This window comes from Anguilla anguilla, chromosome 7, assembly GCF_013347855.1.
Source record: "Anguilla anguilla isolate fAngAng1 chromosome 7, fAngAng1.pri, whole genome shotgun sequence".
Lineage (NCBI taxonomy): Eukaryota > Metazoa > Chordata > Actinopteri > Anguilliformes > Anguillidae > Anguilla > Anguilla anguilla.
Genome location: NC_049207.1, coordinates 13,897,684 through 13,913,973, shown reverse-complemented (window position 1 = coordinate 13,913,973; position 16,290 = coordinate 13,897,684). Strand labels below are relative to the sequence as shown.

The 16,290-nt window shown below is 42.8% G+C and overlaps 1 protein-coding gene across 2 annotated transcripts in view; it reads right to left on the bottom strand.

Annotated features, from left to right (window-relative positions):
* Window positions 1-16,290, bottom strand: part of LOC118231107 (copine-8) — a 77,257-nt gene that overhangs the window by 13,051 nt on the left and 47,916 nt on the right. Inside the window, exons 9-14 of one of the 2 annotated variants that reach the window (XM_035424592.1) lie at window positions 14,616-14,720; window positions 12,066-12,107; window positions 10,741-10,816; window positions 9,358-9,411; window positions 8,366-8,427; window positions 422-468 (exon numbers count right to left, since the gene is read on the bottom strand). In XM_035424592.1, the coding sequence (XP_035280483.1) occupies window positions 422-468; window positions 8,366-8,427; window positions 9,358-9,411; window positions 10,741-10,816; window positions 12,066-12,107; window positions 14,616-14,720 (386 nt within the window). Of the gene's footprint in view, window positions 1-421; window positions 469-8,365; window positions 8,428-8,490; window positions 8,558-9,357; window positions 9,412-10,740; window positions 10,817-12,065; window positions 12,108-14,615; window positions 14,721-16,290 lie in introns of those variants that run through there. The other variant, XM_035424594.1, reaches the window with a different exon arrangement.

Here is a 16,290-nt window from a genome sequence, read left to right as displayed (position 1 = left end):
CTGTCTGTGAATATACATAATTCAAGTTTTTTTCTCCATTTCAATATTTGCATTTCTCTGCTGTTTCATACATGCTTTACCACTCTATATTTTCTTTATATGTGTAAAAAATAAGATTTAAGGTAAGGATCAGAGTCCATGTTTTTAATTTCATGAAATTGCAATGTATGGGTTCATAATAAGGTTGCATGATGATGGGGCACTGCATTTATTTAATACCTCCCATAATTCATAAATCTGGACATACTTTTGGTAAAAGCAGTGGAAAAACTCTACGATTACTAAGATTCTTCTATCTTTGTAATAAATATTGCTATTGTGGCTTTCATCTCATGGTTTCCATTGACTGATAACGGACGCTATTCACTATCTGCAGAAATGCTCCAAGGGTATTCATCATGAAAGTAACCATAGCGCTTACCATTAGAGGCCGTGAAATCAATTGCCACTGTGAAATTGATCTGCGTTCTGGAAAACAAAAGCAAATGATAAATTCACTTCATTATGCATTTTGTCATCTTACAGCTTCCATACTCTGCTTCCCTGTAGAAAGTAATTCAATAAATAAATTACACACATAAAATCACACAAAATTCTGGAAATATCCGGTTTCTAAGATAACATCAGTGAATCCAAACCACAAAGCTTCTGAAACTGTATTTTCAATGGTCTGTATCCTTTTTTATACAGAATGTATTTATTCTGTTGAGTGCCACTGGGATAGGAGGAACTCCTGTTGCTTTTTCGTGGACCCTGTAATTGTTTCTTGCAGCTATTTTGGCCTCTTTTTATTTGTACTTTGGTGGGGCAGTTCCAGCAGTAATGCTTAATGACATTTCTTTTCCATTTCAGATTCCTACATCAATCTACATCTATCAACATGACATTACACCACTGGGTGCTGAGGATTTATGACAGTATATATTTAAGACGTATGCAGAAATCTGAATAGCTTATTCGTACTGTTTACTTTGACAAATTAGTTTCACGGTTCCCTCCACACCCTTAATTTAAAACTTGAAAGCAAAGCACAAGCACCACACCAGAGAAAAAAATGTAAATGATGGAGTTGCTAAAAAATTATAATAGGATGTTTTGCCCTCATGCTGTTTGAACCAAATGAGAAATGGGGCTGGTAAAGGCCTGTAATATTTTTACAGTCAGGTACACCCATTTTTTAAATTATTGCTACATTCGCATACTCTGTTATGCTGCCAAGATAAATGAAATATTGAGCCACCTATTCAAATTAAAAGTTGGCAAACTCAGCACCCCTAACCCCACCTTCATTTGCTTGTAGAGAGTCCCTGTAAACAGAAGACCTAAAATTATTATTAATTATTATTATTATTATTATTATTATTATTATTATTATTAATAAAATAATTGACCAATCTTGTCCTATCTCCAAGCCAGTAGTGAGTTACTTTTCTATAATGTACTTTATTTAACTTTGCTTCCTTTGCAGCTACCCTTGCAGTGAAAATGAACAGGGCCTAGGGAAGCAGGTGGTCCTGGTCACCAGACAACCATTACCAAATTGTTGAAGGGCAGTTATTTCATTAGCCACCCAAGTATGCACACAAACTAAGCCATGGTTAAAGATTTGAATGAACTGGCAGCTAAGCTAGCTCTCAAAGCAAATGTACCTAGTCGCAGTTGGGATGTTTCATTCAAGCAGCGATTCACAGCTTAAATCTATATCAGGATTATCCCCCTTTTCATTATCTTGCTAGTTCCGGAACACCTCAAGTCGGTAAAAAGAAAAAGCGAGCAGGCACTCTCTGTGAGAGATAGAGAGATGCATTCAAAACATCACAATACATATAATTGATGAGTTGATGATCCCCCCATTTTGCAATTTTGCATTTTCATTCCCTTGAAAATTCCCTTTTTCCTCTTTATTCATAATCATATATGTAGACCTGTCTCCTGTAAGGAGAGCACAGACAAGCACTGATTCTCAGAGCAGGGAGGGCTATGCAGTTGATCTGCTATGCTGCCAATTGCCTTCAGTAGGCCAGTTACAAAAGCACAGCCTTGGGTCGCTTTAGAGAGAGACCCTGTGGAACACAACCACTGTTTGTTTAGGTTTCCCCAGCCCTCTGAACATCCTTAAAAGACTCTCCTCTCCTGTTATCTTTTGTTTTCTAGTACCCGATATGTTCTGTTTTCTTTGTTCAGTGTTTCTGTTCTGTTAACATAAAGGGGGACCACTTTGGGACCCCCTAGCAGTGTACTGCCACAGCCAATAATGGCATCAATACCCAGCACCAATGCGTGCTGTAGTGGACAAGAGGAAATGGAGGCTTTCAGACCAGGCTGTACATCTGCCAAGTGCCAGTCTGCCACAGCCTGCCTATAATTCCCAGGTCTCCAGCTCTTCCTAGCCACTCCCAGTACCCTGCTCCATGGGTCTCCAGCACCTCGCCGCACAACCCTGAGGGCCCAACAGGGACCGCCTCACCATCTGTAACTACTGGCCTTCCTGGCCATGCCTCCTGCCACCACGAGTCTAGCAGGGCGCAGCTGCCCCTGGCTAGCCCAGAGGCCCTGCCGGAGGCCGGCTCACGTCTGGCTGTCATCACTCACTGAATCACTCACCTGCATAAATAAGTCATTTACTACTCCTCTTATTGCTCATGTTCATGTATTGTCTTTATCTCAGGTCGAATCATTGCTTTTTTGTCTTATTAATATCACCACTATTAGATCATATCCTTTCTGTTCTAAACATCGTTTATGTGTACTTTGTCAGGGTTTGAGTTGTCTATTTTCATAACACAGTGACCAGCTGTAAAACATCTGCCCCCCACCCCCCATGCCTCACACACATTTTGGGTGTCTCTTCTTCAATCACCACCCAGCATGGTGGCTTCGCCAGGGAACTGTGCCACACAGCCACGGTGTTATTTTCACTCTGCAGTTTACCAGTCGAGCTGCGCAGTCACTGTGTCGAAGAAGTGTGCGACACGGGTAGCTAGCACAGGAGGACTGCAGCGAACCGGAGTAGCTGCTCTAGTGTGAAGCGATAAGAAAAAGTCCTGTCCACTGAATCCCACCCCCTTCCTCTCCCTCGGATGCGCTTCAGTCCGTGGCATTGCTTCACGCTACGACTGGCACTGGAAGCAAAACAGAGCCTTTGGAGTGACACTCTCGACAGCCCGCTGTTTGTTTATGTCCCAGAGGTAGCATTATGATTCTGAAAAGAGCAATTATATGACTTGTGGCTTCGCTGTTACCTTTAATCAGTGTTCCTCTTAACTGCACACACTGCACACAGTGAATTATGCCACAGTAATGAAGCTTGCAGGTTTATCCTTAAGCAAGCACATTCCATGCTTCTCTGTTCCAAAGTTTGACCACAGGGATTAGAGTGAGTTATTCTTTTAATTCGGCACATAAAAATTTCCCGCTCAGCTACCCTAACTTCTGTGATCAGAATATTGCTTTTATCCATTCAAATTATTATGTCCACCCTTGTGCCGTATAAAAAATGAACCTTTTTTTTGGATTTAGGTTTTCATTATTAGAAATAACATTGTTTTGTTGGTAGAATAAAATAAGCTACAGTCAGCTACTGGAGCCAGTATTGATTGCTTGTGCCTACACAAGTGAGCCCACTCTTTCCCCATAGACCTGAACAAGGCAATGAGAATAGCAGCCAAGCAGCCACAAGCTTCCTCCACAGACCTTACCATGCAATTTAATTTGAAATCGAGACAAAATTTCCATTTATTCATGGAAGTCTTTAAGAAGAGGGACGGCATGGACACATCTAGAAGATGGGAGCTTGCGCATCACATTTTTCATAAAGCAAACCTCACATGGCCTGAGAGACACTGAAATGAATTTCTCAAACCAGTGGTAAAACCCTACATCACTAGAAGGGTAGGGCTTTCGGCTTCAGTTCGCTAGCTATACGTCGAGTTATTTTCTTTGCGAGATATCCTACTGTATAATTCATAAAGAAGATACGGCTCAATGCTCCATGTTTCTCAATGATAAGTGGAAGGATAGCACGTAATATTCTAAGAAAAGGGACCGGGGGAGATTTCACAGAAGCGACGCGAGCGTTTCTTGTTCCGAGCTCTGTTGCCAAGACGCAGCGGGCACCGAAGGGACTGCTGAATTATGCCGGTGCTCTCACACATGCCAACAGACTACACATGTCTCTGAGCGCAAGGGAGCGAGAGCGAGAGCTGCAGTCACGTCATGCGGGAGAGAGCTTCTGGACACACTGGTCATAATGTGCGGAAACTTGCCGCTCTCCACAGCCGCGCCCAAATGATGAATGTTTTTCGTGAGAAGGACGATAGGAGTGAGACGTTCAGGTAGGCGGTGAGTATGTCCTGAGATATTGCACATAGCAGTCGTTGGGGTGTGCAAGCCTCGTTTGTTGCGGCAATATGTGCAAATTTGACTGAAATCTCCCTCTCACAAAGAACACATAACCCATATTTACAGTCACATTTACAGAACACTCACATTAATAGACACACACACACACACAAACAAATGCACTCCCTGTCTATGATGAGGATAGGTTTTGGATGGATTTTAAAGTAGGCTAAATTATTTCTTGTTAGACAAAGAAGATATTTTAAAAAGTAGATGTACTGTAGTTAAGGGTGGTAGTGATATTATATGCACAAGTCACTTATTTTTACGAGTCATCTTCTTGTGTTGAAATGCATTGAAATTCCCACAGCCTTCCTTATGAAAGAATCTGGGGATAGTCCAAAAAGTAGTAAAAGGTTTGAATCTAATAATTTACATTTCTCATCTGAAGCACAGCTGCAGCATTTGAAGGGGAAATACAGAATATGTGACACCCCATGTGACTCAACTGAGCCAGTCACAGAAGAGTGCATGAACAGCGACCCTTCTCTGCACCTTCAATAGCTACAACTTCTTTATCAGACACAATCGCGACAAATTCATCTGCTGGCAAGTTTATCATCCTGTGGAGCATTTTCCTCTTCTCCAGAATGGCACAACCCTACAGCAACTTCCTGCCTGTGTCTCTAGAATGCTAAATACGACACACACACAAGGGTCCATTTTCCCATAAGGGTTCCTTTCAACAGTATATGATTCTATTTGAATACTAGATCAGATTTCAGTACCCTATCCATAAATCATATGTCGTAATCTTGTTGAATTTAAGAACTGTTACACAAAATTGCAACTTAAACAATGTTTAATTTGCAGAGAACAGTCATGAATAGACACATGATCACAAGATATATAAAGAAAAATTATATCTAACAGTCATTTTGAATGATCAGAGAGCTGGCAATACTCTCTCCACAGTAAACTCCACACAGAGGCAGCCAGGACACAAGTTTCCTTCTGTTCACACCTCCTTCTGTCCACACCTCCTTCTTTCCTCTTTTCTCCCTCTTGCTGTACCTCCTTCTGTCACGCTTCTTGTATAGCTGTCCAGCTATACATGAACAAAGCAGTCATTCCAATATATCTGCACTCTCATCATACAATATACACACAAACACACACACAAACACGCGCTCTGTCTCATCTCATGTTCCATCACAGCCGGACAACTTGACCCCTGGCCCAATGTCACAGCTCTCTCAACTTCATCTATCCGTCCGTTTATTCTCGGTGCAGGAGAGAGATGGGAAATGCTGCCGTACGTGTAGGCAACTGATGACCAATTCAGGAGAGGATGAAAAGCTAAATAAAAAGACCAAGGCTGCCTGGAAGGGAGCCACGCACGCACCAGTAAAAACACGACGCTACATCTATTTCTACCAAAAATGGAAGTTAGCGCCCGGCCAATTGGCACTTTACGAGACGATAGTTTCCAACCGAAAACACAGTGGCCCCCGGTGTTATCTCCGCAGAGATGTGTGTGACAGCCTAATGAGAGGGAAAGATGGAAACACATGCTCAAAAACAGCTGTGCCCTGCAGAATCATTCGTTTCCCCCAGTCCGTGCCAAATGTAATTCAAGCTATCTTGCGAGTATTTCCCTCTCCTGTGTCACCTGGCTCCGTTGCTCGGGGTGGGCGGAGCAAACAGCCTTGCGGTGGCAAAGCCGCGGAGCCGGGTAGATAACAACCAACCTGAGCCGCAAGATTGTCAGTTGACCCCCACTGACGTGAGGGCTGTACCGAATTAAGCAAGGTCCTTTCCATGTTTATTAATGCCTGATATTCTGCAATCCTGTCAGCCCCAGGTGATGCCTATCAAACACGCTCCGGAATGTGTCCCTTCTTGGTTCGCGCCCCAAAGTGATACGAGTGTGGAATTGTCATTCACTTCTCATCTGCTCCAAGGAAAATTGGGTTTCTTCCTCTGCTGCTGTACATCACTGGCCTTTCATGCCGAGGGCAGATTTTTCATTGCATTTCTGCATTCTACCAGGTTTTTAAAGCAAAACCATTCCATGATTATTGCTGGCATTTTCCACACTGTCCCTACATTGCCACTCCATACTATTATATATTCTTCTCTCTCAACATTCCTACAGATCTTCAAGGCATGGTTTAAGTCGTGTTTTGTCACTGAAAAAGTTTTCTTTTCTGTAGCTTGACTAATTTTCCACATAAAGCATGCATATTGTACATAAAATATATACATGGTTATAGTGTTGCATTACATTAATAGGCGATAAAACAAGGACAACACAAGAAAAAACTGAATATGGGTAGATTTCTCATGAGAATTAGATATGCACTCACTAAAACAAAAAAATATTGAAACTGTGAAACAGTACAAACGGACATATTGTGTACCACGGGTCTTTTCTATAATGTTTAGACACTGTTCTCACAAAGCTGTATTTTTTCACAAGAATCTTCCCATTGCCGCCATCTGGAAAGCTCATTAATTACCATCAACTGACAAAAGAGCAGTGTTCACACAGTGCGCCACTCATGGCGAACGATGCTCTCCTCTCAGATTATCTCTCCACTGCCCATCAAAGTGCCAATCAAAGCAGCGGCGAGGTGCTGAGAGATGGAGGAGCGTACGGTTCCGCCGCTGAGACCTGGAGGGGCCGCCCGCTACCCAGAGGCTTGCCTCCTCCTGAGGTGTGTGAGCGGGCTGGCCCTGATTTCAGGGAGGAGCATCCATATATCCATTATAGATAAAGACTCAAAATCCATCCCCCACTGTCCTGAGGGTGGATGACTGAAAGGCGTATCAACATCAGCTAAACTCACTTGGTCAAACTGAATGTATCTACCTGTGTAGTCCCTAAACATTTTTCTGAGACCGATCTAATGTTCTGCTAGTGGAGGGGGAGGGGAGAGTATCTATAAGAATACCATTAAAACAAACACAGTTCAGTTGTCCCGAGGGACGGTTCAGCCGATCCTCACCGATGCTAGGAAAGGCACAACTTCCTCCATGTATATTTGATGAGACCGACAAGGCGGTACAAGAATCGATCGCTCGCCATGCTCATCAGCTCCGACAAAGGCTATTTGCGGGTCCTGGTTTTCACGAGGGGTGGTTTTCACGAGTCATCGGCACCCCCCGCACAGCGGCTCCCTCCTTCAGAAAGGACCGCAGTGTTTTTAATAAAGCCCCGGCGAGCGTCGGATTTTTCCGGTTTTTATGAAAAGCCGTCAGAGCGTGGGCGAGCGGTCCGCCATGCGTGGCTGGGCCCAGCGTGAGGGCCCCTGAGGCCCGGGGATCGAAGTCCACCTCCAAACAGAGACGTTCATTCAGAACAGTAATTATCAGCTGTAACACGAGGGCTTTCCCAATATAGAACTGAGCCTAGGCCGGCCCCCCTGAGATCAGTTCCCGCCCACATCAGATTTATATTTTCCATGGTCTTTCAAAGACTTGTTAAGGGCAAATTTTCCGTGTTTGTATTCATGGCTCTAACAGTGAATTTGCTCTTAATCTCCTGTGAAACCAGGGTACTATAAATGGAAATGCTCAGGGGGGATTCTTCCACGGCCAAATTAGGCTATCATAAAATATTTTTTGTCTGAACATGCACTTTTGGACTCTCTTGGTGATGAACACCAGCCAGCATTGCCAGTTGGTACAGTAGTAGTGATTGCCAATGGGGTGGGTGGCAGTTGGTAGTTAGCAATATCAGTCCACAGACACTGCTAGACTTGGTAAACTACAACAATCTAGTGAACAGATGGACATACGTGACCCTCTTCAAAGGGCAAAAAGAATAAACTTTTATCGACAGGAAAATTTCTGTGACATCTGGAGGACAGAGGGAGGAACCACTGTTTTTCAAGGATTCTCAAAGGAATCTCAAAGGGAGCAGGAGTGGGTCAGGCTTATACACAAAACTGATCTGTAAGGCTCTGGAAGACAGTCAGGAAGGCGGTTTCAAAGAGCTGTAGCGAGTTACTCAACTCACCCGCCTTTGATGTAGTCCAGGAAGGTGACCTCGACGTCCACCAGGAAGGACAGCAGAGTCACCTGCAGAGGAAACGCATCATTAGGCGCCGCTCGCAGAAAACTAAACTTCACCTGTCGCCACACCTGTCTTCCACAGACCACCGCCGATTCCAGAGGGAGGATGGCAAAGCAACAGCACTTCACTCTGCAACTGTGAAGGAAACATTGCAAGAGTCATCCTAGTCATTTAATCAAAGTCATCCTAACAGCAATCAAGAAGGCACCCTCAACTCATCTGAAATCAAAACTCGTGATGGAGCAATTAAAATCAGTGAGGGAGCTCTTGATATTTATGAGTAAATCATATTCTTAATGAGTCACACAGTGGGTCTCTTACCCTCCAACAGCTCTATAGTGATACTTATCCTGATATGGAGCATTTAAAAGTTAGATGGTAAGGCTGTGTTATTTCCTAATTAAGGAGCAGGCTCTGTTGGAATCCAACCAACAACATATCTTAATTAAAACCAACATGCTCTCGGCTCTGTCAACGATTCATTGAGTTTAGCGAGCGTGACCAATTTTAGCTCCCATAATAATCACACCCACACACTTGCACAGACATACACATATGAACAAACATGTACACAATGCTTTTAATGGCTCACAGGAGCAAAAGCTTACAGTAGATCTCACTAATTAAATAGTCAGCCCAAAATAGCTCACACCCCAAACTGGTGCAGCACAGAGAGCACAAATTATACATCTGTCATTTGTTTTGCTAAAACCTGACCAAACAATTACCACTATGGGGTAATTATTCCTCAGAGCTACAAGTACACTGAAAAGGCCTGACAGCCAACTGTCATCAGTCAACAGTACAGCAGATGTAATTTTCCCACACACATATTTCCTACACATGCACATACACACATACGCATACAAATGCAAGCACACACACACACTTACTCAGCTGCTGCAGGTAGGTAGAGGAAAAGAACATTGACTCACCGTTCCAGAGTTCTGGTATTTTTTTTTCTTGCCCCTCTTCTTGGGATTGAGCACCTGTAAGAAGTACGTCAGCTTCATCACACTGTACACTACGCAGCCTATGTGCAGCCCATGTTAACTCTGAAACAACACTGTGCTGTGTCTGTTTAACACTGAACAATACAGTATGCTGTGTTTGTTCAGCACTGATGAAATAACACCATATGTTGTGTCAATTTAGCACTGATTAAATGAAATTGTGTGCCCAGCCTGTAAGATTCTATAGCAAAAAATCCATATGCAAAGCAGGTGTAACACTGGACAAAACAAACATGTCCTGTGTTTGTTTAATAGCAGGAAAATTAAACTATGGATTGTGTCTGTTTAACCCTTGAAAAACAGAGAGCCATGCTGCTCTGGTGGCAAATATTGAACTGTAAATTAGAAGAAAACATCCAAATAAAACCTATTTTTTGAAAAGATATTTATTTAGTGTGTATAGGAGCTCGGAGTGCCCCTGTCCTATTAAAACTGTCATCCATGGCTCTCCTCTTCCAGAATGAATGGCATGCAGAGATGCAGGCCATAAGGAGGATTTTAAAGGGCAGTAAAAGGCCCCAGGGGTCAGCTGGAGCAGCTCATAGATCATTCACATCCCCCCAGAGACATGGTGTATGTGCTGAAGGGAGACACGTGTGTGTGTGTGTGTGGGGGGGAGGGGGGGACGATAGCTTCATCTTTGGACTGCAGGACTGCCATTTTTGCACCAGGCATAACTAATCTCAAAGCCCAGTCAATTTCAACATATGGTAGCACATCTGGAGAGCTGAGAGAGTATGCATTTACAGGAACAGACACACACATACACACACACACACACACACATACACACACACATGCAAGCATGCACACATAATCGCACCCACACACACACACACACAAATGTACACAAGTACTGTATGCTCTCGCACACATACACACAATCACTCATAGGGGTGCTCATGTCTTGAGAAGGGTCTAAGCACTCTCCAAAGAAAAGCTATAAAATGGTTCTTAATTGTAACACAATTTCAGGGAGGAAAGAACATAAGTGGTGAGTTGTTTACAGCAGACTGTGTTTGCTTAATGAGAGATGGAAATTGTTGGCTGTCAGTAAAGTGTTGCTTGGACTTGAAAATCTATCATGATCTCTCATGTTGAGTTACTGGCAAATAGTAGAAATGTGGACATATGTTTATAAGTGGGTGCGGGTTTGTGTGTATTCGTGTAATTGGACATATGTTTATAAGTGGGTGCGGGTTTGTGTGTATTCGTGTAATTGGACATATGTTTTTGTGTGTGCATGGTCGATGTCATGCCGATGAGTGGCAGCGGGACGATGGGCTCTGATTGGCTCTTTCTCACCTCGTACACGTTAAACTGTGACTGGCCCCGGGATAGCTCTCTGTAGGTGGTGGTGAACTCGCCAATGAAGTCATGGCTACGGGGCACACAAGACACATTTTCTCACTATAATGGCCTCACCCTGATGCATCATTGCCCAATACTGTATTTTAATTAATTTTATCCCCCTCTCTCCCCCCCCCCGCCCCCCACTCCAACTAATGCACATATACTTCAGCCGTGCTTCTGCCACTCTCCTCTCATTACATCACTTCCTTCTTACAGCAGTATAACCGCCTGCACTTATCCATACCAACGATATAAATAAAACATATTTTTGCTATTACTCTAGTAAAATATATAAAGGAACAGCTATGAGTATTTGAGAAAATACATAAAATATACAGAGCATAAAACGTATGAAAATATACAATGGGTAACTTTAAATTTTACTAAATGAAAACACACAATTGTCACATTTTCACAAAATGTGTTAGAAGACTTGGTAAATAAATTCTACGTACAGAATGATGCATGGTAGCATACAGCATGTATAGCAGTATTGTATTATTTATTGAATTTATAAGTGGCGTATTACATTAAGATCTATGAATGTCACATACACTTTGAAAATCGAATTATATTTATGCAATACACTAACAGAAATGATATGTTTTACCTCATTACAGCACTCAGCTGTTTTCTCAGCAGTTAGCGCTGTTTTCTTCAGCAGCAGCAATAATCACATCACCTCCATGTGAAAAACACCTCCATGTGACTGACTTTAGTGAATGGATGAAATGAAGGTGGTGTGTGTGTGTGGCAGCTCCTCTGTAGCTATTTCATGGCTGCCCACTTTCCAATTTTCTCCATTTTCAGGCCAGGTGTCACACTGCAAATGTCTTTATCGTTTAAGATAACTAGCGCAAGCTATCTCCGCTGGTTATGCTGAATGTAGCTAAAGATATAGTCAGCAGTGTGACTGCATATTAATAAAGACACCATCTGTGGCTATGATGAATATTAATAAAGATATCTGTCTAGTGTATAATTAGGGGACCTATCTAAGAGAAGCCATGGGAATTTATGAACGAGGGATTTACAGAAAGTGTGACTTCAATCAATCATCAAAAGATGAAATCAGAGCAATTTCCAAGAACTACTGATAATATAGTTTGTTTTAATAATAATCCAGTTATTATGTCAGGGCCAAACCTGCAGTGTATGTGAACTACGTAAAGCTCAAATTCTTTACCCAAGCATAAGGGCAGGACACCATTGCGTCTGAATTGAACACACCCCTCAGTCTGAGGCAGGGAAGCCAGCAGAGGTGAGTGGCAGCTTACCTGCCGTCTCGGTCCCAGTCGTACACCTCAATCTTGATCGCCCTGCGTAGGAAAGAGAGAGGCCAGTGATGTAGAGCTTCAGTACCGACCGATCGACACAAACACCCGTCCCACACTCTCACAGAGAGCCTGTGCCGTCCGTGAACTCACTAATGAGGAAGCGGCGGATAGCTTTATTGAGCGGTTTCATTTCTGCTCCGTGGCGGGCTGTCACTGGTCTGATCAGCCTGGGTCTAACCAGCGCTGGGCCTTCATGCCTCAGGTACAGGCGAGGAAGAGGAGGAAGAGGCCGCCCGCCGCCGCCCTCGCGGAGCGGCGCAATCTCACAGCGGCTCGAGAGCGCGGCTCTCTAACAGAAGCACCATTCAGGTTCCCGGCAAGTGGCGGCCTCCTCAAGAGCCCGAGGAAAGAGCAGCTTTTCCCGCCCGGGTACCTGGCTGTGCCCTGCACTGAGGGAGCACAACAAAGAGCTCCCATTGCTCGAGGATAATTCACAGGCCCGATGCAATTCAGCCCGGAGGCAATTTCACAAACCGCAATTTAGCTCGGGAAAGAGTGGGAATAGAGCTGACGAGAGAGAAGCCAAGGCCAGGAGAGAAACCCTTTGCTTTTAATCAAAAGACCATTATTAAGATTAGACCGCAGTGTGTTTGAGCGTATTCCCGGGGAATTGGTTTCTGCATATTTCAGGAGATGTGTAATTAAGTGGCAACGTCACCTGCCGTGCTCTCCTGTAACGTCGGGGGGGAGAATTCCTTTCTTTAGAACAGTGGGCTTGTTTTCATGCAGATTCACTGATCTATGGCTTCAAAGCCAGCCAATATATTCAGCTCAGTGTGAGCATCTGGATTATCTGAAGAACAGTGAAGAACCTGCATAGAATCTTGAGTGACGTAAGGAAAGCAGGTACTGACTGACACTCCAATGCATTTTCCCTCTTTCTTACATAGACTCAAATAGTTATAAATACTGTGAGCATTGTGAATGTGGCACAATAAATAATGTAGAAAAAATCCTTTGAAAAGAATCTGAACATGACCCTATCCAAATGCCCAAGAACAGATCAATGACCTTTCCTTTATCCTACCCCCGTCCCCCTCATTTATACAGTCCCTTTTTCTGGTGTCAGCTTTATAATCTCTTCCCTACTGTTCTTGTGATTCGATTTGACACAGTGCCTCCTCGTGAGAGAAATTCAGTCAGAGACCATGGGGAAAGGCTTCTGCACAGTGTAACGTGTCAAAATCCATATCTCCCATTGAAAAACAATGTCAGCGGAGCAGGGTCCAAAGGAAAAGACAGAGTCATGGCAGGGGGTTATTTTTGCCCCTCAGATCTGCCAGAGCTTTCCGGCAGAACGACCAAATCCCCACCTCATTTTCCTATCGCCACAGAAACAGGCGCGCTTCCCCCTCTGCGTGGAGTCTCCCGCGTCTCTGTTCCTCCTGTCTGAACACGCCCCGTCCTTATCTCCCATCCCAAACCCCCATAGACATCACAACACGTCGCTGTGTACACCCACAGTCACCACTAATCCCAGATAAGGTAATTGGTACCGAGAATGTGTTCTAACACAAATCAATGGGCTACTACAAAACAATTAGGCTTTTGTCCCTTATCTCGGAATTACAAGCTGGTTTACAGTCATGACAGACACTTTTAGTATTTACACAGTATTTACACACACACACACACACACACATGAAAGGGCAATCGGAAGAGAGGATTATATGGCATTAACATAGGGCTAGATTCAATTAAACACACTTAACCAGTTTCAGGGCATGGGCAATTCAATCAAACCTGACTCATGTAGTATGTTTTGTATAAAATCAAACAAGTCTTAATGCTCTTTAAGACTGAAAAGGCCAAGAAAAAATAAGAGGTGTGGCCTGAACATTGTAGTGCCCTAGCTGGAGACAGAAGCTTTTTTAAAGAGCAAGTGAAATTACCCATTGCAATGACTCTGTTTGCCTGTCTCCAACTTCAAAATCCTCACTGTTTTAATGCTATTAATAAAATATAATCAAAGAAAGAAGTTTTAAGTAATAAAGTAACTAGAGGAATATCATGATGCCCAATGCATGCAACATTTTAGACTTTATTGTGATATGGCGCTGGATTAATCCAGAGGGGTTGATTTAATTGTATACGCTTGTACAAGTGCAACAAAAGGAAATTTCGAACCATGACATATACAGCCTCTGACACATCTCCATTCAACTGTCCGATAAACACCCATCTCCCTCCCTCAAAGTGAATTTCATTAAGTCCCCTTCTGCCAATCAATACCCATCACCTCTCGAGTGCATCGGTTTACGCCGATCTCTTCAAACTGTCAAATCCCTCAACCCAGCTGTGGAAACGTTCACATTACTCAGCTCCCTGCTATGATCATGCAAGTCCTTCTGCTATTCTGCACCTTTCTGTACCTGATAAATGGCACTCCATCACCTGTCAAAGGCCCCACCCCATCACCTGCCAAAATCCCTATACCATCACCTGTCAAAGTCCCCACCCCATCACCTGCCAAAGTCCCTATCCCATCACCTGTCATAGTCTCCATTGCAGAGAGCTCTCACTGGGATTTTGAAGGCCTGCCACACTGGGTTCAGTGTGTTTTTCACCACTTCTGTCTTGTGGCAAATTGTGAACCTGTCAGAGGTAAGGAGAAAAAAAATATATAGGTCTCACAATGCAGAAGACATGACCTTAACAGATACATTCACTCTACTGCAGAAGCTGAATTAGGGGTGCTGAGGGTGCAGCTGTGAAAAAGTATTTGCTCCCTACTAGATTTCCTCTATTATTGCATATTTGTCACAATGAATGGTTTTAGATCTTTAAACGAAATGCAATATTAGACAAAGGGAACCTGAGTAAACAGAAAACAGTTTTTTAAATTATCATTTAATTTACTTGGTGAAAAAAAAGCTATCTAACTTTTTAATTAAAATTTTAGCCCACTCTTCTAAAATTCTAATTGGTAGGTTTTCGAGCATGAAATGCTTGCTTCAGGTCCTGCCACAGCACCTGTATTGGGTTCAAGTCAGGTCTAGGCCACTTCAAAACTTCAATTTGGTTTCTTTTCAGCCATTCAGATGTGAACTTGCTTTTGTTTTTTTGGATCATTATCTTTCTGCATAACCCAATTATGATTCATCTTCAGCTCACAGACAGTTGGCCAGACATTCTCCTTAAGAATTTTCTGGTACAGAGAAGAATTCATGGTTCCTTCAATAATGGCAAGTCGTCCATTTCCGAAGGCAGGTTTTCATTCTAAGAAATGGCTTTGTAACCCTTTCCAGACTGATATATTTGAACAACAGTTTTTTCTCACCTGGAATTTCTTCTGGAATTTGATCATGGCATAGTGTGCTTGTAGAAACTTCATGATGACTACTTCACTTTGATGGTAACGCTCAATCGGAGTCAATATGAGTTAGATTGAACAAGGCTGGTTGCAATCAAGCCTGGTTGTGATCAATCAGCTGAATATAATCAATATCAATTAAATGTGGTTAATTACTTTATTGAGTAATTAAGGAGCAATTACTTTTTCACAAGTGTGAAATGGGTGTTTGATAGTTTTTCCATTAAATAAATGAAATAATCATTTCAAAAATGCACGTTGTGTTAACTCCATTTCCCTTTGTGTAATATTACATTTTGTCTAAAGATCTGAAAACATTCAGTGTGACACATAAACACCTCAACTTGGCATCACCCAGTCAGGGCATGCATCACGGCATGCATCTACATTTTAACAAGGGCATTAACTGTTGGAACCGCTGGATTCAGAAAATGAAAATGTAATGAAAATTTAAATAATCCTTGCCTATCTGACAGTATCATATCTTGCCTTTCCTTTGCATTGTTCTAAGTGTGACACTCTATTTAACACTGAGGCTGTTTACCAAAACACTTACTTAGGATACGAGTTCCAGTGCAGTGCATACACTGTGAAATGGTGTTTACATTTTGCTTCTAAGCAACAAGTGAGCCCAGCCTCATATCAACCTAACACTGATGCAACATGTTCAGGGTTCAAGCTGTGATTTCTACAAAGATGATTTTCCAGTTGTTTTGGCACATATTTTCATAATGATGATGATGATGAAATTTTTAAATGTGCTATTTATTTACATCCTTTGGCGGCATGTGTATATTGCTGCAGAGTGTACTGCAGCAATAAAAAGGGAGTTGGTTACCCACTGGTAGGCCA